This window comes from Schistocerca piceifrons, chromosome 11, assembly GCF_021461385.2.
Source record: "Schistocerca piceifrons isolate TAMUIC-IGC-003096 chromosome 11, iqSchPice1.1, whole genome shotgun sequence".
Classification (NCBI taxonomy): domain Eukaryota; kingdom Metazoa; phylum Arthropoda; class Insecta; order Orthoptera; family Acrididae; genus Schistocerca; species Schistocerca piceifrons.
The window spans coordinates 147,237,365-147,259,968 of record NC_060148.1 but is presented as its reverse complement, the minus strand read 5'-3'; the positions used below and the strand labels follow the sequence as shown (position 1 = coordinate 147,259,968).

Sequence of the window (22,604 nt, the reverse complement as noted above, 5' to 3'; positions counted from 1 at the left end):
TATACCTCTGTGTGGGCTCTAATTTCTCTGATTTTATCCTCGTCGTCTCTTCGCGAGAAATGACTCGTCGGTGAAGGTATGTTCTCGAAACTTAAACATAAGCCCGTACCGAGCTACTGAGCGTCTCTCCTGCAGAGTCTTCCACTGGAGTTTATCTATTATTTCCGTAACTCTTTTGCGATTACTAAATGATCATGTAAAGAAGCGCGCTGCTCTCTGTAGGATCTTCTCTCTCTTCTATCAAGCCTATCTGGTACGGTCACACACCGGTGAGCAGTATTCAAGCAGTGGGCAAACAAGTGTATTCTAACCTACTTCCTTTGTTTTCGGATTGCATTTCCTTAGGATTCTTCCAATGAATCTGTCTGGCATCTGCTTTACTGATCAACTTTATATGATCATTCCATTTTAAATCACTCCTAATACCTACTCCCAGATAATTCACGGAATTAACTGCTTCCAGTTGCTGACCTGCTATATTGTAGCTAAATGACAAACGATGTATCTTTTTATGTATTCGCAACACATTACACTCGTCTACATTGAGATTCAATTGCCACTCCCTGCACCATGCGTCGATTCGTTGCAGATTCTCCTGCATTTCAGCACAATTTTCCATTGTTACTACCTCTCGATGTACTACAGAATCATCCGTAAAAAGCTTCAGTGAACTTCTGATATTATCCACAAGGTCATTTATAATATTGTGATCCCCTGCGGCACACCTGAAATCACTCTTACTTCGGAAGACACCTCTCCATTGACAATGACATGCTGCGTTCTGTTGTCTAGGAACTCTTCAATCCAATCACACAATTGGTCTGATAGTCCATATGCTCTTACTTTGTTCATTAAACGACTGTGGGGAACTGTATCGAACGCCTTGCGGAAGTCAAGAAACACTGCTGATTCCTACAGAGTAGATTTCTAGTCTCCAAAAAATGTAATTGTACTCTAACATAATACGTGTTCCTAAATTCTACAACTGATGTATACTAGCTGATGACATGATTCCACCCTGTCACGTGTTTAACTCTCTCATCTGTACGGCCAATGACAAAGGGAAAGCACAGCTATATTCCCCAGAGGGCGTGGCATAGTGATGGATTCCTCCGGGGTAATATATTCCGGAGGTAAAATAGTGCCCCATTCCGGGAGCCATTCTGGGCAAGGTCTACAAAAGATGCCATCACGAAAAGAAAACGACCATTCTACTGGTTCGGGCTGGAATGGTAGATCCCTTAATAGGCTAGGTAGAATTGATAATTTAGAAATAAGTAGATAAAACTTAAATGAAAATTAGTGAAGTGCGATGGAAGGAAGAACAAGACTTCGGTTGAGTTCAGTGCAAGGTTATCACTACAAATTGAAGTAGGAGGAGTTTGTTCAGGTAGTAAAATTTGTGATGAGGCAGAAACTAGATAGAAGGAAAATCATTACATGCACTACGCTAAAGGAAGAAGAGGGAGCCACCTGGTATAATTTTTCACAGAGCACAATTTAATCATTGGTAACATTAGTTCAAGAACAGTGGAAGGCGTTTCTGTGTGTGGAAGAGACTAGAGGACACTGAAAGGTATCTGATTATACAGAGTGGTCAGAAACAGTTAGAAACACTTACGGGGGCGCGCTGTTGGCTGGGTTGTGTAGAGAAATAGTACAGGATAAAAAGTTAGATACGTTGTGACGTTTCCGAGGTAATCAGCACCGAAATTAGCCACTCAGGCCGTTGCGAGCGCAGATAGAAGCTGCCCTCTAGAGGCGGTGCCACCAACGTGTTCCTAGTTACAGTTCCTTAAAACTGAACAAGAGAGCAATACAAAAATTGGATATGTGACGGTAGTAAGGACCGAACTCGATCCAAAGGCTGAGCTGTCTAGTGCACTGTAATCTGCGCTATGAGAACTGACACTAATTGTATCTGGCGGGCCGCTTGAATTTGCATACAGAACGACCTAATTGGGTAACTTTAAAGCTAATTAACTCTGAAACAGCACAACGTATATATCTTTCTGAACAGTTATTTCTCAGCACAGGACGGCAGTGGCGTCGGCAAGAGGAGCAAGCATTTGCCCCTTCCTGGAATCTGTATAGATTTTTATTCATTGATAAATTCTTTCGAATTTATGGAAATAATTTTCTGCGACTGCACTATCCGCGACGGGAAATACTGCAGCTTTAGCGATCGCTGCACGTCGTGTGTTCCCTTTGTCATTCTGTTCACGGGAAATAGTGCCTGTTCTTTCGTGCGGCTGTGGTTTCGACGCTGACCTGCAGTCATTACGGATACAAACATTACAGGACACTAAATGATCTTGAAAAATGCAAATAATCAATTAATGTGGAAAGATATGAAGTTTTATAAGCAAACACACTTGGAGAGGTAGCCAGTATGACATTTTTTGTTGATAGCCAGCAGAATTTTCTCGATCACTGACTTTTTTCGTAATTTGGATCTTTAAATTTCAATCCAGTGTTCTGGGAATGTGAAATTACTTTTGTAAATACTTTCTACCTGTATGTCATAACTCATCGAATACCCTCAGTTTAACCATAGTTACGAGGATGTAATTTCAGATCGTCGTATCAAACAAGTGGCATCTGCTTTTATTTTAATAATTTAATAACGTCTGGCAAGAGGAATTCGTTAACACCCAAATTTGTCGGGAAGTCTTGTGTGAAGAGTAGCCTTGTAAGTGAATCGTGCACAAGCAATTCAACCAAGAAAATGTCTCTGTATATCCATTTTTTAGCGACGGTTGCGGTACTCGGCTGATCGATTGATGTCAAACATCTTTCAACCGTGAATTTTCAACCTTATTTTACTTTAGGCAACCAGTTTCGGCGCTTTATTACGCCATCTTTAGGCCCCTGACCGACGTGTAGGAATAATCTGCCTCGCTTATGATCGAAGCAGAGGCCAGCAAAACTGGTATTAATACATACCTTCTTGCTACAGTGACCACTTCAAACATTATCCGGCGGGATTGAGTAGATTGCAGCAGTTTGAGGCTTGCACAGGATTGAGTAGCATGGAGTCTGCATCAAACCAGTCTTCTGTCCCAGAACTAAGCTTTGACCACCGATATAAACGTATATTCATAAAATCGGAGATAGTCTGAGAGGGTAAATGGTACAGGTGTTCGGCAGTCGCCAGGAGCAAGTCCTACGTCTACATCCATACACAGGAAGCCACCTGACGGTGTGTTGCGGAGGTTACCTTGAGTACTCTCGGTTCTCCCGTCTATTCCAGTCTCGTATTGTTCGTGGAAAGGAGTGTCGGTATGCCTCTGCGTGGGCTCTAATCTCTCTGATTTTATCCTCACGGCCTCTTCGCAAGATATACGTACGAGGGAGCAATATACTGCTCGACTCCTCGGTGAAGGGATGTTCTCGAAACTTCAACAAAAGCCTGTACCGAGCAACTGAGCGTCTCTCCTGCAGAGTCTTCCACTGGAGTTTATCTATCATCTCCGTAACGCTTTCGCTGTTTCTAAATGATCCTGTAACGAAGCGCGCTGCTCTCCGTTGGATATTCTCTACCTCTACATCTATCAACCCTATCTGGTACGGATCCCACACTGCTGAGCAGTATTCAAGCAGTGGGCGAACAAGCGTACTGTAACCTTCTTCCTTTGTTTTCGGATTGCATTTCCTTAGGATTCTTCCAACGAATCTGTCTGGCATTTGCTTTACCGACGATCAACTTTATATGATCATTCCATTTTAAATCACTCCTAATGCCTACTCCCAGATAATTTATGGAATTAACTGCTTCCAGTTGCTCACCTGCTATATTGTAGCTAAATGATAACGGATCTTTCTATGTATTAACAGCACATTACACTTGTCTACATTGAGATTCAATTGCCATTTCCTGCACCATGTGTCAATTCGTTGCAGATTCTCCTGCATTTCAGTACAATTTTCCATTGTTACAACCTCTCTATATACCACAGCATCATCCACAAAAAGTCTGAACTTCCGATGTTATCCACAAGATCATTTATGTATATTGTGAATAGCAACGGTCCTACGACACTTCCCTGCGGCACACCTGAAATCACTCTTACTTCGGAAGACTTCTCTCCATTGAGAATGACATGCTGCGTTCTGTTATCTAGGAACTCTTCAATCCAATCACACAATTGGTCTGATAGTCCATGTGCTCTTACTTTTTTCATTAAACGACTGTGGGGAACTGTATCGAACGCCTTGCGGAAGTCAAGAAACACGGCATATACCTGGGAACCCGTGTCTATGGCCCACTGAGTCTCGTGGACGAATAGCGCGAGCTGGGTTTCACATGATCGTCTTTTTCGAAACCCATGCTGATTCCTACAGAGTAGATTTCTAGTCTCCAGAAAAGTCATTATACTGGAACATAATACGTGTTCCAAAATTCTACAACTGATACACGTTAGAGATATAGGTCTATAGTTCTGCAAATCTTTTTCTGTTGAAACCGGCTCGTGTGAGCTTCTGGTCTGCGTGACTGTACCCGTCCCGACTCGCATCCGGACGACGACGTCGCACTTCCGCTGCCCGGCTGGCTTCCTTCGCAGTGCCAGCAACATGAATGCACTGCCGGTCGCTTTCACACGTCGACGTTGGCGAGAGAACAAAAGTATGTTACGCTGTTGTCGCACGCGCAGCCAATATGAGGGAGTACAGTGCCGAGACGTACGTAACGTCATTGTCGCATGCTGGTATAGCGTACGTAAAACGAACGTGTTCCAGGAGATACTAAACAGCCATTGAGGATTGAGCTACGCCTGGGAGTACCTCGATACCATATCTCGAAGCATTATTTGTTCAGCAGTGTGCAAAAAGCTTAGAGCACAACTTCAGTTCCAGTGCAGATTCAAGTAGCAGTGCCGTTGCCAGATTTAAACGGTGAAGTGAAAACCGCTATAACAACACTTCAAAGAAGGATATAGTTGACTAAAAATGGTGTGCCGGCCGGCGTGGCTGAGCGGTTCTAGGCGCTACAGTCAGGAACCGCGCGACCGCTACGGTCGCAGGCTCGAATCCTGCTTCGGGCATGGATGTGTGGGATGTCCTTAGGTTAGTTAGGTTTAGGTAGTTCTAAATTCTAGGGGACTGATGACGATAGATGTTAAGTCGCATAATGCTCAGAGCCATTTGAACCAATATTATACTGCACATCATACTACTAAACATAACGATACATACTTGAATACATTACATAGTAACGTCACCTGCAGATGCCTGAAGAGGCGCTCACAGTGCAAACAAACCTGCTGTGTGCTTGTTGGAACGGAAGTCTACGCTGCAAGAAATTACACAGTAGTATAAAGTAGGTAACGTTCAGATATAAAGTTAACTCCATATGCGCCAGCGGACTATTGCGTGTCTTTCAACTGGACGCCACTTTGGCGACTTACGTGTCACCGACCTTCCCCAGTAATCCTAAAAGGGAAAGGGGATCTACAATATCGCGTGGACTCTGATCCACGTATCGTTCCTGATGAGTCTTAACGTCTGTGAGAGGTCTGCCTACATGAAAGGATTCGATCCCTCTATTTTTTCGAACTCGACACGAGCTTTATCACGATACTACCAGGCCCGACTGGTTACATAGCTACTGTTTAACTCCAAGAAAACAGTGCAGTCGTTGTCGAAACGCAGCGATTTTTCTGACGTAAATAGGGCTTGAGCATTGACTTCAGAGTCGAGAATGGAAGCATTTCCGAAACGGCTGAGTCTGTAAACTGTTGGCGTGCCACTGTGGTTGATGTATACTATGCATGGCAAAATGCTGTTGCTCAAAGCCTGCGCCACGGACCATAAATAACAGGGGTGAAAGACGAAACAGTTAAACAACTGACCGTTCAGATAAACCAAGGGACTACCAAAGGCGTTTCCACAACGATAGTTCTGCGAACGTTGCTACCCCATGACCTCAAATGAATAAAGTTTTATGCTGCCTCTGACAGATGACCATTGGCGTGTACGGCGTCAAACGTCTGCCAAAGGGAGGATCGTTATGGTTTGGGGAATGTTTTTATGCCATTCCCTGGGTGATCTCGTCATTCTGGAAGTCCCAATAGATCACAAGATGCATTTATCCTTAGGGACCACGTCCACCCCTACAACAATTTTTCTTCGGCGCCACGCTAACTACCAGCATGCCGTACAGTTGGAAGAGCACCAGGATGAGTTTACCCTACTTCCCCGATTTAGATCCAATCAAGAAACAGGACGACCTCGAACGGGCTGTTCGCGCCACAGATCCTCAGTCGAGAAACCCAGCGCAGCTGACCGCGCCACTAGTTGGCATGGCTTCACATCCCTGTCTGCACCTTCGAGAACCTCACTGACACACTTTGTGCACGTCTCGCCGCGGTCCACGCTGCACGAGGTTGTTCTGGCTTCTGACAGGTGGCCACGTTAATGTCACCCGACTGCACAAATAACTGTAGCGCACCATCAGTTCCGACAAAGCCACCCTGTAACGGATTAAAGTTTGTATTTTTGTTACAGATGTTTTATTTCCAATTACGGTACTGTGCTAACCCGTTATTCTGTCCTTTAAAACACATTGGATTTTAAGTTGCTAAGAAGTCTCATGTCTTGTTAAAATTTGACCTTGGGATGAGAAGGATAGTAAATAATTACATCGGATATCGTTATTTGATTCCGTATATTGCTCGTGAGGAGCAGATTACATGCACTATGTGATCCAAAGTATCCGGACACCCCCTATATCTGGCATGCACATTGGTCGACACTTCCCAATAATAAATTGCGGGACGTGAAAGCTCTTCCCTGTGCTTGGGCCTCTTCCTCCCGAACTCGTCGTCGGGAGGAGGTAATTTTAACTAGACTCCGGATAGGGCACTGTCTTTTTAGCCATCGTCATCTTTTAAGCGGCGATCCTCCCCCACTCTGTCCCCACTGCTCTCGACTGTGGTCGGTGGGACACCTTCGAGTGCCCCTATTTTACTCCGTTACGCGCCCGTCTACAGCTGTCGCCTGCTATATCTTCTATTTTAGCAGATGACACGCGATCAGCCGATCGCGTTCTCGAGTTCATTAGTGCCAGTGAGATGTCAGTCATTTGAAGCTCTTTTTGGGACAAACAACCCCCTTCTATAGTGGTTTTTTAAGCTTTCGTTCTGTTTTTGGTTTCCCCGCTTTTTGAGTTTTGCTCCCATTGCTGCTGGTTTCCAGTTTCGTTTCTTTTAGCTTTTCTTATGTACAGACCGGGCGCTAATGACCGTAGCAGTTTTGCGCCCTAGAACGATAACAAAAACCCTATATCATACTTTCCTCATATTAGGTGCATTATGCTGCTAGGTACTCCATATCACTGACCTCAGTAGTCATTAGACATCGTTAGAGAGCAGAACGGGGCACTCCGCAGAACTCACGGATTTCTAACGTAGCCAGGCTATTGGATATCACTTGTCATACGTCTGTACGCGAGATTCCCATACTCCCAAACATCCCTAGGTTAACGGTGAGATAGTAAAGTGGAAACGTGAAGACACACATACAGCACAAAAGCGTACAGGTCGCTCTCGCCTGTTGACAGAGACCGGCGACAGTTGAACAGGAATTCGAAACTGCATGAGGATCCACTGCAAGTACTATGACAGGCGGGAGGTGGATTTCATGGTCGAGCGGGTGCTCACAAATCCACACATCGCGCCAGTAAATGCCACACGACGCCTCGCTTGGTGTAAGAAGCGTAAGCATTGGACGATTGAGCAGTGGAAAATAGATTGGCAAACTCTTTAATGCTTGGGAACTAGTTCACTGGTGATCGCTCATTTTTAGGAACCGTTCATTTTTACTCGTTCACCGTTCATTTGTGCTTGGTATCAGTTTCTTACAAAAAACTGAAAATTTGTAGCATAGGTGACCGAAGGTGGAAGGCGCCAAGAGGGGGACTTGCCTCCGCCCTGGAATAGACTTTTTATTCAAAACAGAATTCTCTCACACTCGTAATTTTCGTGACTCTGCAAAAACCTCTCGTTTAGCCAACTGTAGCGTTACGTGGCTGATCGCAGTGAAATAATATAAGATCGCGCACAAAAAACCAGCCCCGAATACGCAGGATTTGTTGACCGCTACGAGTAGAATAATAACCTGTAATAATTAGGCAGTGAAGAAATAACAAACTTTGTGTTCTGCCCTACGGCAGGTCTTGTCATGGGGAAGCCTCGCCAGAGAGGTTAACCGCATGAGCGTCTAGGAAGCATAACAAATAAGCTAATGCAATCAACTCCGAAACAAAAGATGACGATTGGTAGGCGACAATGAGCAGTCTAGTACTCGGAGTCGATTCTTCGTGCGCCACGCTGTACCACTGAAATAATATTGCAGAAGTTATCGTATTCTCTTTACAAAGCGACACCAGACACTCGGTTATGGAACGCGAACTTTACGAAATGTGACGCCATACAATCGATTACGAAGCGCGGGCTTCATTCGGTTGTAAGTCGGTCTCCCTTCCATAACAATGACCAAGCTCTTTTACCTTGGATCTCGTTTGCATGTGTAATAGTCTAGCCTTTGTACAAGTATTCTGCTGTTTATCGAAATTGTGAAGTAAGCTGATGCGCCATTTCGTTACCTGAAAAGATGTATGTATTACATATCACTTAATTTTATGTTATTTACGTAATTATAAAATTTTAATTACCGTTAATGGACGCTAAATAGAATACGAAAAGAAGCAGAAGTTCAGAGTTAAAAACGGTGTGAAAAACAGATCTAGAACGGGCGTGCGCAGCGAACGAAACGAACAACTCTACAGGGCTATTACAAATGATTGAAGCGATTTCATAAATTCACTGTAGCTCCATTCATTGACATATGGTCACGACACACTATAGATACGTAGAAAAACTCATACAGTTTTGTTCGGCTGAAGCCGCACTTCTGGTTTCTGCCGCCAGAGCGCTCGAGAGCGCAGTGAGACAAAATGGCGACAGGAGCCGAGAAAGCGTATGTCGTGCTTGAAATGCACTCACATCAGTCAGTCATAACAGTGCAACGACACTTCAGGACGAAGTTCAACAAAGATCCACCAACTGCTAACTCTATTCGGCGTGGTATGCGCAGTTTAAAGCTTCTGGGTGCCTCTGTAAGGGGAAATCAACGGGTCGGCCTGCAGTGAGCGAAGAAACGGTTGAACGCGTGCGGGCAAGTTTCACGCGTAGCCCGCGGAAGTCGACGAATAAAGCAAGCAGGGAGCTAAACGTACCACAGCTGACGGTTTGAAAAATCTTACGGAAAAGGCTAAAGCAGAAGCCTTACCGTTTACAATTGCTACAAGCCCTGACACCCGATGACAGTCAAACGCTTTGAATTTTCGGCCGCGGTTGCAACAGCTCATGGAAGAGGATGCGTTCAGTGCGAAACTCGTTTTCAGTGACGAAGCAACATTTTTTCTTAATGGTGAAGTGAACAGACACAATGTGCGAATCTGGGTGGTAAAGAATCCTCATGCATTCGTGCAGCAAATTCGCAATTCACCAAAAGTTAACGTGTTTTTACTGTGCACGGAGAGCTGCATCAAACAAGTCTCAGAACTGAAGACAACAACAACAACAACAACAACAACATGGTTTAAAGTTTACAGCCCCTTTTTCTTCTGCGAAAAAAACGTAACAGGACACGTTTATCTGGACCTGCTGGAAAATTGGCTGATGCCACAACTGGAGACCGACAGCGCCGACTTCATCTTTCAACAGGATGGTGCTCCACCGCACTTCCATCATGATGTTCGGCATTTCTTAAACAGGAGATTGGAAAACCGATGGATCGGTCGTGGTGGAGATCATGATCAGCAATTCATGTCATGATCTCCACGCTCTCCCAACTTAACCCCATGCGATTTCTTTCTTTGGGATTATGTGAAAGATTCAGTGTTTAAACCTCCTCTACCAAGAAACGTGCCAGAACTGCGAGCTCGCATCAACGATGCTTTCGAACTCATTGATGGGGACATGCTGCGCCGAGTGTGGGAGGAACTTGATTATCGGCTTGATGTCTGCCGAATCACTAAAGGGGCACCTATCGAACATTTCTGAATGACTAAAAAAACTTCTTGAGTTTTTGTATGTGTGTGTGCAAAGCATTGTGAAAATATCTCAAATAATAAAGTTATTGTAGAGCTGTGAAATCGCTTCAATCATTTGTAATAATCCTGTGTATTGAACTGGCTATGAGCAGTCGGCAGTGGAACTGGTACGAGTGGCAATGCGGACGACGAAGAGTCCGGCCGAGCGAGACACAGAGGCTGGAACGAGACCGGTCGTTCCCGTTTCCGGGACCGAAGTGGAGTAGGAAACGCCGTTCCTTAGAATTTGTTCATCGCTCGTTCCGTTCATCTTCATGAATCGTTCCTTTGGACCCGTCAGTTCGCGAACGACCCATCTCTAGAGGTTTGGATATGGCGACTGCCCGGCGAACGTCATCTGCCACCGTATGTAGTGCAAAAAGTAAAATTTGAAAGCAGTGGTTTTACGGTGTGGTCGTGTTTTCCAAGGAGGGGGCGCTTGCAACACCTTGTTCTGCGTGGCACTATCACAGCACAGGCCTACACGGATGTTTTAATCACTTTCTTGCTTCCCACTGTTGAACAGTTCGGGAATGGCGATTGCATCTTTCAGCACGATCGAGCATAATTCACTGCCTGGGCAGAGTGGTTATACGACAATAACATCCCTATAATGGACTAACCTGCACAGAGTTCTTACCTGAATCCTATAGAAAACCACTGGGCCGATTTCGTGCCATGCCTCACCGACCGACATCGATACCTCTCTTCAGTGCAGCACTCCGTGAAGAGTGGGCTGCCATTCCCCAAGAAACCATCCAGCACCTGATTGAACGTATGCCTGCCAGAGTGGAAGCTGTCAAGGCTAAGGGTGTGCCAACACCTTACTGAAATCCAGCTTTAGCGATGGAGGGCGCCACGAACTTGTCATTGCCAGCCAGATGTCCGGATACTTTTGATGACATAGTGTAAGTCGACGATCGCTTGTAATTACGAAGGAACCTGCTACTGCATGCGATACAGATATGCAGTGTGCTGCTTTGCTGCGACTAGTTTTGTGTGGTTTCAAATGGTTGAACAGTTTTCGTTAGTATTTCTACGCTCACTTGTATTAACGACTTTACGTTGGTATTTACGAGTATGCCCCCAACCTAAATATTTGAAGAATGTATCTCCGCTGTATAAAATATTTCGAAACGTCTTCTGAATATTTTACTAATTAGTTTTTGTGTTAAATATTTGACATAAAGCATGTACGTGAGATGGTTTCGCAAAGGATTTAATATTGTGTAAGGTTTGCTGCAAATCACAAAGTGCTCTCGTTCTTAAATGCTGGAAGAATATAGCCTGGGTACTTCAGCGCGGTGAATTTGCCTCGAGACATGCACAGTTCGTAACTGTAATACCTAACTGTGGTAATCATTTTATATAAGACTTTATCTCTGAATGAGTAATTAGAACAGCATTCTAAATCTTTAAATTCGGTCAGTTATATTAAACATGGAAAAGTATTTTTCCCCTCACTGGTAGTTGGATAGGCAACCGGCACCTGGGTAACACGAGCCGTGAACCGGAATAACGAGTTAGTATTCTAGATAATACAGATGTGGCGCGTTGTAGGGGCAGTTTTTGCTGCACTCACCAGAGCGTTGCGTGCACGGACGGCGGGTGTGTCAGATTGCGGCGGGGTGTAAGAGGATCCGGCCCGAGGCAAGCAGAGCGCGACGGCTGCAAACCGACCGCCAAATCTCCAGTGTAACCGTAGCAGGGTAGGCCAACAAGGGAGGCCACGACGCTTGCAACGCGGATTTATTGCAAACCTCGTACACTCCTAGTACTCCATTAGGACAACAAAATGTGCAAGCAGTAACGCGTACTTCTCAAGCGTTATTGAGAAAATCGCAAGATAATGTCGGTCGTGCAATATCGTCAAATACGTACACCTGTGCGTGGCCGTTTTTACCAGGAAGCGCCAGCAGCCGAGTGGTTAGCGTACAAGCCCCGTAATCGTTGGGTCGCTGGATCGAGTCCCGCTCGTTAGTTTTTTATTTCTAACAGTCATTTCCTTCACTGTTTATGTTACAGTTGATGTAATGGGGAAAAATACGTGTAATCGGATGAACTTTTAATAAATTTGCAATGTTATTTGGCAGTCTAAAAATTTTTACTATCACAAATAATGTAATATTCATAACTACAGGCTAGTAAACGACCAAACGCATAAAGTGATACTGAAAATGTATGCGTGTCCACGATTTGAGAAATCGTGCTGCCATTGGCTTAAGTCATATGAAAAAATGCAACCCATAAACACACACACACACACACACACACACACACACACACACTGCAACAATCTACGAAGATGTCGTCTCGCACATAGTTTCTCATTGTTATATGAAAGTGAAAGTGCAAGTAACCAAATACTTCACGTGCCTGCTGGTCGGTATTTTCATATTTTTCCGCCGTCTGACAGTGCGGACAGTTAGGTGCCAGACATGAAAGCATAATAATAGCTGCGGTGCACTTCAAATTCCTCTCTAAGGCCAGCATTACACTACTATATTTCTTTGTCAAAGTTGTAAAATATTTATATGAAACAAATTTGAAAGTGTAATAGGGAACTTTGTCAAATCTCGTCTGCCGTCAAATATGATCAGATCTAGGAAACTCGCCGTAGATTGACCATAAGTCGTTAGTTCTCTGTTCATTGCAATGGCAAACGTAACCACTTGGAACGCTGGCGTCGCTACAGCTGTTTGGCGTCTCTGTAGTTTGTTTGTAATCACGGCTTCAAAGTTTATTTAAATATACTTGCTTCGACTAGGGTGGAGGGTGAGCATGGAGCACTGTGTGTTGATGGGCAGGTGGAATATGGTGCAGGACTGGTCACACTCTAAAATTCAAAAAAATTCTTTCTTAGCTTTCCATTCTACTTTGTATTTGAACCCTGGATGCCACAAGTTAAAAAGCGCGTCATCTGCTTTGTACTTAATAATTTTGTAGTTGTATTAATTTCGTAGTTGTTGGAACACTAATTCTGTTAGTTGAATTGTTGATAGATAAAAATAGTTGTTACTGTCCATACACTAAACATTTATTTATCTTCATCTATACCCCGTTCAGTGCTTTATAAATAGCTTCAGATGTTTCTGGAAATACTTTGTTTAATGCGATGATAAAAATTTGTAGACTTCCAAATAATATTGTAAATTTAATAAAAGTTCATCGGATTACACTATTTTTCCCCATTACAGCAATATAAATAGTAAAGAAAATGACTATTAGAAATAAAAACTGACTAGCAGGACTCGATCCAGCGACCCAGCGATTAAGGGGCTTGAATGCTAACCACTCGGCTACCGTCGCTTCATGGTAAAAATGGCCACGTGCAGGTATATATACCGGGTGATCAAAAAGTCAGTATAAATTTGAAAACTGAATAAATCACAGAATAATGTAGATAGAGGTACAAATTGACACACATACTTGGAATGACTTGGGGTTTTATTAGAACAAAAAAATACAAAATTTCAAAAAATGTCTGACAGATGGCGCTTCATCTGATCAGAATAGCAATAATTAGCATAAAGACAAAGCAAAGATGATGTTCTTTACAGGAAATGCTCAATATGTCCACCATCATTCCTCAACAATAGCTGTAGTCGAGGAATAATGTTGTGAACAGCACTGTAAAGCATGTGTGGAGTTATGGCATTGGCGTCGGATGTTGTCTTTCAGCATCCCTAGAGATGTCGGCCGATCACTTCAGACTTCAGGTAACCCCAAAGCCAATAATGGCACGGACTGAGGTCTGGGGACCTGGGAGGCCAAGCATGACGAAAGTGGCGGCTGAGCACACGATCACCACCAAACGACGCCCGCAAGAGATCTTTCACGCGCCATCTGTCGGACATTTTGTCAACTTTTTGTTTGGTTCTAATAAAACCGCATGTCATTCTAAGCATGTGACAATTTGTACCTCTCTCTACATTATTCCGTGGTTTATTAAGTTTCCAAATTTATACTGACTTTTCGATCACGCTGTATTTGACGGCCGAAATTATCTTGCGAGTTTCTCAATAACGCTTGAGAAGTACGCGCTACTGCTTACATATTTTATTGTCCTAATGGATTACTAAGAGTGTACGAAGTTTGCAGTAAATCCGCGTTCCAAACGTGTGCGGCACCCCCCTTGTGAAACACACTCGCTGTTGTAAGGCGATTTGTAAACCGTACTCGGCAGTCGCGGATGTTCCACTCTAAGTATTACTTGATATTTCACTGAGGCGTGTGTCGTGTTGCAGAAGGTGGCGCTGCCCGTGCTGTCGGTGGTGTCCCGCGGCGTGGCCAGCGACTCGACGGACCTGAAGGCGGTGCTCACCGAGAAGGCGGCGCGCGAGCTGGAGCGAGTCAAGGCCTTCCGCAAGCAGTACGGCAGCACCAAGGTCGGCGAGGTCACCGTCGACATGGTGAGTTTGTAAAGCTTTCACTGCTACAATGTATTGAGACGTGGGACTTCCTGGAAGGACCCACCAATGTAACATTCTCTTCACACAACCTCTTTATTTTTCAATATACAGAGGGGTCCAAAAAATGTATCCATTGTTTGCAAGTCCACAACTTGCAAACTGATTCATGGAGTTGTCATTTTTGGTGAAAGTGTAGCGTAAAAGTCCAACTTAAAGATGTCACTGTAGGTGTTTGGTCCGAGCACGGGGCTCACCACCCGAACCACACGCCACTGTTAAGCACTAATGAAGAACTGAGCCCCTTACTTCGTATGCACATAATTCATTAAGGTCAATCAAACACATTTATTTCAAATAACATGAATGAAATTACATTTGAATCTGCCTGGCATTAAACAGGAATAAAGTTTCAGTATCACCTGATTTAGTGCGTGAAGCGCGAGTTAAGCCAGTAACCAGATAAACTAAAGAATTCTCCGTAATTCAAAAGAAAGAGGAAAAACAAAATTGAATCAATACACCCCACTGACAAATATCCAAAAAACCTTGAAATACTACTCAGAAGAATACACTGAAGTGGGGAGCAGTCATTCACCCGACAGAACACTTCAAAATGAGTTCAATAACACAGCTGCGTGCCCCAGAAAACTGCGACATTAAATACACTTCATTTGACGATTAACAAATACTCATTAACATTACGCCACTCCTGTTTGAACTGCAGTGTCCCAAAGAAATAGGCGCTTATATGAAGACAGTAACTGTTCTCGAAAGAATAATACTGTTGATGACCATGCAGCTTTTCCCTGGAGTAACAGTTACTGTCTACATACATATAGTTAAAGGCTACCCAGCTATTGACTTTCGTCTGTGCGAATACGCACAGGTTGCCCAAACTCTCACGGGAATCACCAAAGCGTGCGCGAGTAATGGGTGGGTGGGCAAATGTCTATAAAAAGGTACAATACATATGTAGAATTGTGAACAGTTGGGAATGCGAGTCTCACGGGAAGCGTGCAAGGGATAACTCCCTGCACTCGCGCTATTCATCTGTGTCCTCGGTGGCTCAGATGGATACAGTGTATGCCATGTAAGGAGGTCCCGGGTTTGAGTCCCGGCCGGGGCACACATTTTCAGCTGTCCACATCGAGGTATATGGCGGAGGGTACCTTGAGTACCTATATCGGTTCTCCCTTCTATTCCAGTCAAGTATTGTTCGTGGAAATAACGATTGTCGGTATGCGTCTGTGTAGGATCTAATCTCTGATTTTATCCTCACGGTTTCTTCGCGAGATATAAGTACGAGAGAGCAATATACTGCTGGACTCCTCGGTGAAGGTATGTTCTCGAAACTTCAACAAAAGCCCGTCCCGAGCTACTGAGCGTCTCTCCTGCAGAGTCTTCCACTGGAGTTCATCCATCTCCGTAACGCTTTCGCTGTTTCTAAATTATCTTGTAACGAAGCGCGCTGCTCCCCGTTCGATCTTCTCTCTTCTATCGACCCTATCTGGTACGGATCCCACACTGCTGAGCAGTATTCAAGCAGTGGGCGAACAAGCGTGCTGTAACCTACTTCCTTTGTTTTCGGATTGCATTTCCTTAGGATTCTTCCAATGAATCTGTCTGGCATCTGCTTTACCGACGATCAACTTTATATGATCATTCCATTTTAAATCACTCCTAATGCGTACTCCCAGATAATTTATGGAATTAACTGCTTCCAGTTGCTAACCTGCTATTTTGTAGCTAAATAGGGGATCTTTCTATGTATTCAGACCACATTACACTTGTTTACATTGAGATTCAATTGCCATTCCCTGTACCATGCGTCAGTTCGTTGCAGATCCTCCTGCGTTTCAGTACAATTTTCCATTGTTACAACCTCTCGATATACCACAGCAACCGCAAAAAGCCTTAGTGAACTTCCGATGTTACCCACAGTCATTTATGTATACTGTGAATAGCAACGGTCCTACGACCATGGTTGAGTGCGTGTTTCACACACACACACACACACACACACACACACACACACACACACACACACACACACACACACACACACCCTTTCAACTTACGAAAATGAAGAAACTGAACGAGAACAATTTTAATTTTTTTGCAGTAGTGTAGTATAACAGGTGTAGAAGTATGAATCGGGAATTTGGTTGCAGTAATTCCACGTCTGTTGTTTGAAACTGATAAACTATATTTTATTCAAAATAATCTCCATTGCTATTTACACATGTCTCCCACCTCTCCAGTGGGCTATGAATGAATGCCACGCCAAAGAAGTTCCGAAGCGAACCAGTCAGTGAACCATTTTCGCACATTTTCATACTATCGAAGTGTTGTTCAGCAAAAGGTCCCAGTGATGCAAATAGATGATAATCGGAAGGAGCAAAGTCTGGAAAATAAGTCGGACGCACCAGTATTTCCAAACTGAACGCCTCGAAGGTTTCCCTGGCTCGTTTTGCTGTGTGTGAGGGGTCGTAGTCAAGGACCCGTATGACTATGCTGCTTTTTCCATATTCCGCTCGTTTTTCACTTTAGTTTTCAATTTAAATGCGTCATCTGCAGTCGGTAGCGATCAGTGTTAACGGTGTCACCAGGTTTTAGCGTTTCATATTAGACGACACCCTTCTGATCCCACCAAACACAAATAATTGTCTTCTTTCCAAAACGATTTGGTTTTGCCTGGATTCGCCCGTGATTTACGACGCTTAGGATTATCAAAAGATATTCAATTTTACCACCAGTCACTATTAAATGGAGAAACGACTTTTTGTATCTCGGCCAAATCGGTTTGCCACTGCAGCAGTGTTAAACATTTTGGTTTAAAAAAGCACATTCTAGAAAGACATGGCATTGTTCACACAATAGCGTATCTGTTCCCATGTAGCGTGTCATATTAGAAGGCACGCGTGTACGTTCAGTGTGCAACGCTTCCCCCATCTTGTCTGAACGTACAATAATGGCGAAATACGGCCAGAAAAACTGTGTGGTTGAACAGATGAATAGAGGCGTAAGTCACGAAACGCTATTGAATTTAGCCCTTCGCTCAGAGTAAAAACTTCCTGAGAATGCTGTATGGAAGTTACAAACATCTCTTCCCTGCCGCAGGATCAAATATCCGAAAATGAGGTATAAAATGAGGCAGGCTGTATCGTCAAGATCACATTTTAATTAATCGTACACTTTTCCGAACGGTATTGAAAACTTGCATGCGGAATGTAATGAATTTTTCAACGCTAACATTAAAAACAAGCAAAAACTTAGATGCTGGTACTACCATTCTACTTCCCTACTGGTGAAACAAGTTAAACGGTAAATAAATTTTGCACTTCGACTGCCGGTGTCCCACTATAGATGTTCAGGGGTTCCAATTCAACATTTCAGTCGTCGCTCCGTCTTAGCTCTTCTCCGTTTCAGCTCTTCTCCGTTTCGACACTGACCTTTTCGTATCTGTACTCAATACACACAGCTTGTGTAAGTTTGAGGAAAACTTAGAGCAACTGGCTAGTTCGGCAAGTACTTGCAGCAAGATCAACTGTCTCCATTAACTTCCCACGAAGTTGACGGAACTTGCAGAAGTAGATTTGCTCTGTGGCTGTTGCCATGTTGAAAAAAATTGCAGAGGCATCTTCTGAAAGCAACTTGTCCGATTACGAAGTATTTCGCGACGGAGTCCTTGCATAAAAAGTTCTGGGTTTACTTGCCGCGTCAAATTTGGATAAAATCCCGAGCTTTCGATGACTTCCTCCATCATCTTCGTCAGGCGTAAAACTGGCTGTCGTGGACTGGTGAGGCTTCCGCTTTTATAAGCCCGGGACGGCTTCTCATTGGCTGGACGACGTCACGGTGAAAACGGCGCGTACCGAGGTGGCGGCCTCTGTGTCCATAGATTTTGTTTGCGCGCTTTACCCAGCGTTGCTTGCAGCGCCATCCATCGCAACAGGCGGAGAACTGCGAGGAATGTAAGAAGTCTCCCTCTGCGCTCTTTCTTTATCAATTGCGCTCCCGTGCATTGCTGAGTGCATAACCGGAGTCTCTGTTGAAATTATTTTCACACAGTCTAATTTCAACTGCTTCCCTGATGACAGTCCCAATAGTTTGATGCGTGAGCAAGTAGTCTCGTTTCATCGAATAAAATCTTAGGTTTATTTAACAAACTGCGCTCAGCCACCGCTGATTTTTCTAGATACCTGTATTTCAGGTGACGCTGATGTTACACACAGCGATCGGCAACAGTTCTTACAGACTGGCCCACAGTTTTTGCCACACTCGCAAGGAATACTGTAAATTCCCGGTACCCTCAGGCCGAGAATATCTGTCACGGGTCGCAACGTTTCCTTAATCTTCCTGGGTGGCCGAAAGACTGGTCTGGTTCCCTGCCGCCTCAGGACTCTGCCGATCTTGCTGGTCGTTGCTCCGCAGAATGGCAGGCGCGCGATGTGTCGGTCCTTTCGATCTGTTCGAACAGCGTCCTTCCTAGGTTTCTTCGCCAGAGTAGATCTGATATCACCAAGGTATTCAGCATAGCTCTCTTCTGAGCTGGGTGGTGATAACTATGCGCGCTTAGATATAAATCCGTGTGCATCGGTTTTCTATACACACAATGTCAGAGACGTCCATCTGATTCTCTCTCCACCAGCACATCTAAGAACGGTAGCTTCCCATCCTTCTCCACCTCCACTGTAAATCTTATGTTCCGATGTATACCATTCAAATAACTAACTGCTGCAGTGCCTCATTGCCATGTGGCCAGATCAAAAATGTATCGGAAGCCTCACCGGTCCACGACAGTTTTACCCCTGACGAAGATGACGGAGATAGTCATCGAAAGCTTGGGATTTATCCAAATTTGACGCGGCAAGTAAACAGAACTTTTTATGAAACTTATCTGATTAATTGGTAGTGAACACACGTCTCGAACATTGAGTGCCGTTGTCAGGGGCATGTTCCAGTTCCGAGGGCAAGAGGGGGGCCGAACCTCCGTCCGTTCCTCTGCCGTCTTTGACGAGGTCGTAGGCAGTACGAAGGCTGCCTTCTTGCACCGGAGCTCTTCGGGCACTGTTCCTGATGCATTTTGTTCAAAATGCGAGCAATAGCTGGGAGCGACCAGGGACCGATAATAAGCAGAGGCGTGTTGTGAAAGCAGGGATCTTGGCACCGCCGGGCAACCTGCTGCAGGTGACCCGGTGGGAATGACGGCGTATCGAGTGGCAGCTCCCCGGGCCGGCGGCCGGCGGCCAGGGCTGCGTGCCAACGGCCGGACGTGCGTGCCGGCCGGGGCGCGCATTGCGCAACCTGCAGTGGTGGAGCTTGTCACAGCCCAATTTCGTTGTTGTGGTCTTCAGTCCTGAGACGAGTTTGATGCAGCTCTCCATGCTACCCTATCCTGAGAAAGCTTCATCTCAGAGTACTTACTGCAGCCTACATCCTTCTGAATCTACTTAGTGTATTCATCTCTTGGTCTCCCTCTACGATTTTTTACCCTCAACGCTGACCTCCAATACTAAATTGGTGATCCCTTGATGCCTCAGAACATGTCCTACCAACCGATCCCTTCTTCTGGACAAGTTGTGCCACAAACTCTTCTTCTCCCCAATTCTATTCAATACCTCATTAGTTATGTGATCTACCCATCCAATCTTCAGCATTCTTCTCTAGCATCACATTTCGAAAGCTACTATTCTCTCCTTCTCCAGACTATTTATCGTCCATGTTTCACTTCCATACATGGCTACACTCCATACAAATACTTTCAGAAACGACTTCCTGACACTTAAATCTATACTCGATGTTAACAAATTTTTCTTCTTCAGAAACGCTTTCCTTGCCATTGCCAGTCTGCATTTTATATCCTCTCTACTTTGACCATCAGTTATTTTGCTCCCCAAATAGCAAAGCTCCTTTACTACTTTAAGTGCCTCATTTCCTAATCTAATTCTCTCAAAATCACCCAACTTAGACTACATTCCATTATCCTCGTCTTGCTTTTCTTGATGTTCATCTTACATCCTCCTTTCAAGACACTGTCCATTCCGCTCAACTGCTCTTCCAAGTCCTTTGCCGTCTCTGACAGAATTACAATGTCATCGGCGAACCTCAAAGTTTTTATTTCTTCTCCATGGATTTTAATACCTACTCCGAATTTTTCTTTTTTCTTTACTGCTTGCTCAATATACAGATTGAACAACATCGGGGAGAGGCTACAACCCTGTCTCACTCCCTTCCCAACCTCTACTTCCCTTTCATCCCCTCGACTCTTATAACTGCCGTCTGGTTTCTGTACAAATTGTAAATAGCCTTTCGCTCCCTGTATTTTACCCCTGCCACCTTCAGAATTTGAAAGAGTATTCCGGTCAACATTGTCAAAAGCTTTCTCTAAGTCTACAGATGCTAAAAACGTACGTTTGCCTTTCCTTAATTTATTTTCTAAGATAAGTCGTAAGGTCAGTATTGCCTCACGTGTTCCCATATTTCCAACGGAATCCGAACTGATCTTCCCCGAGGTCGGCTTCTACCAGTTCTTCCCTTCCTCTGTAAAGAATTCGCGTTAGTATTTTGCAACTGTGACTTATGAAACTGATAGTTCGGTAAATTTCACATCTGTCAACACCTGTCTTTGAGATTGGAATTATTATATTCTTCTTGAAGTCTGAGGGTGTTTCACGTGTCTCATACATTTTGCTCAACAGATGGTAGAGTTTTGTCAGGAGTGGCTCTCCCAAGGTCGTCAGTAGTTCTAATGGAATGTTGTCTACTCCCGGGGCCTTTTTTCGACTCAGGTCTTTCAGTTCTCTGTCAATCTCTTCACGCAGTATCATATCTTCCATTTTATCTTCATCTACATTCTCTTCCATTTCCATATTATCCTCAAGTACATCGCCCTTGTATAGACCCTCTATATACTCCTTCCACCTTTCTGCTTTCCCTTCTTTCCTATCTTTGTTTAGAACTGGGTTTCCATCAAAGCTCTTGATATTCATGCAAGTGGTTCTCTTTTCTCCAAAGGTCTCTTTAATTTTCCTGTAGGCAGTATCTATCTTACCCCTAGTGAGATAAGCCTCTACATCCTTACATTTGTCGTCTAGCCATCCCTGCTTAGCCATTTTGCACTTCCTGTCGATCTCATTTTTGAGACGTTTGTATTCCTTTTTGCCTGCTTCATTTACTGCATTTAATTTCATACAAGAAAATATAGACATATGTCTATAGTGAATTGTTTCCAAGACAACTGGCATTTCTCAGGTTTTGGCCTAGTGGTGAGCACTTACCATCCAACCTCTTTGACGTTTTGCTCTAATATAACCTACTTCTTTGCTTGGGATGCCTTTCTGCCACCATACTGGGAGTGGACCCAGAACTGAGCACGCACACTTAAATTCTGCCTCAACCCTTGCAATAAATCCCGGATGCTTATTTTAGGTGCTCCATTTACAAGGGTAATCCCAAAAGTAAGGTCTCCTATTTTTTATAAGTACATAGACGTGTTTATTTCTACAATGGTTTACATGAGTTTACAGCTTGAACATTGGTCCAAGCACGGGGCTCACAACCCGAACTACACGCCACTGTTATGCACCAATGAAGGACTGTGTCCCTTACTTAGATTGCACATAATTCATTGTCAGTCCAACACATTTATTTCAAATAACATAAATGAAGTTACATTTGAATCTGTCTGACATTAAACAGGAATTAAAAAAAATTTCAATATCAGCTGATTTAGTGCGTGAAGCGCGAGTTAAGCCAATAAACAGATAAACTAAACAATTCTACGTAATTCAAAAGAAAGAAACAAAATTGAATCAATACACCCCACTGACAAATATCCAAGAAACCTTAAAATATTACTCAAAAGAATACACTGAAGGGGGGAGCAGTCATTCACCCGACAGAACACGTCAAAATGAGTTCAATAACACAGCTGCGTGCCCCAGAAAACTGCAAGACATTAAATACACTTAATTCGACGAATAACAAATGTTAATTAACATTACGCCACTCCTGTTTGAACTGCAGCGTCCCAGAGAAACAGGCGCTTATTCTGAAAGAACAATTTTTTATATGTTTAAATTACAGCATTAAGG

The 22,604-nt window shown here is 44.0% G+C and overlaps 1 protein-coding gene across 2 annotated transcripts in view; it reads left to right on the top strand.

The window, feature by feature from the left end:
- Positions 1 to 22,604, top strand: part of LOC124720371 (probable citrate synthase 2, mitochondrial) — a 234,300-nt gene that overhangs the window by 59,694 nt on the left and 152,002 nt on the right. For both annotated transcript variants that reach the window (XM_047245699.1, XM_047245698.1), the window contains exon 2: positions 14,344 to 14,508. In XM_047245699.1, the coding sequence (XP_047101655.1) occupies positions 14,344 to 14,508 (165 nt within the window). The remainder of the gene's footprint in view (positions 1 to 14,343; positions 14,509 to 22,604) is intronic.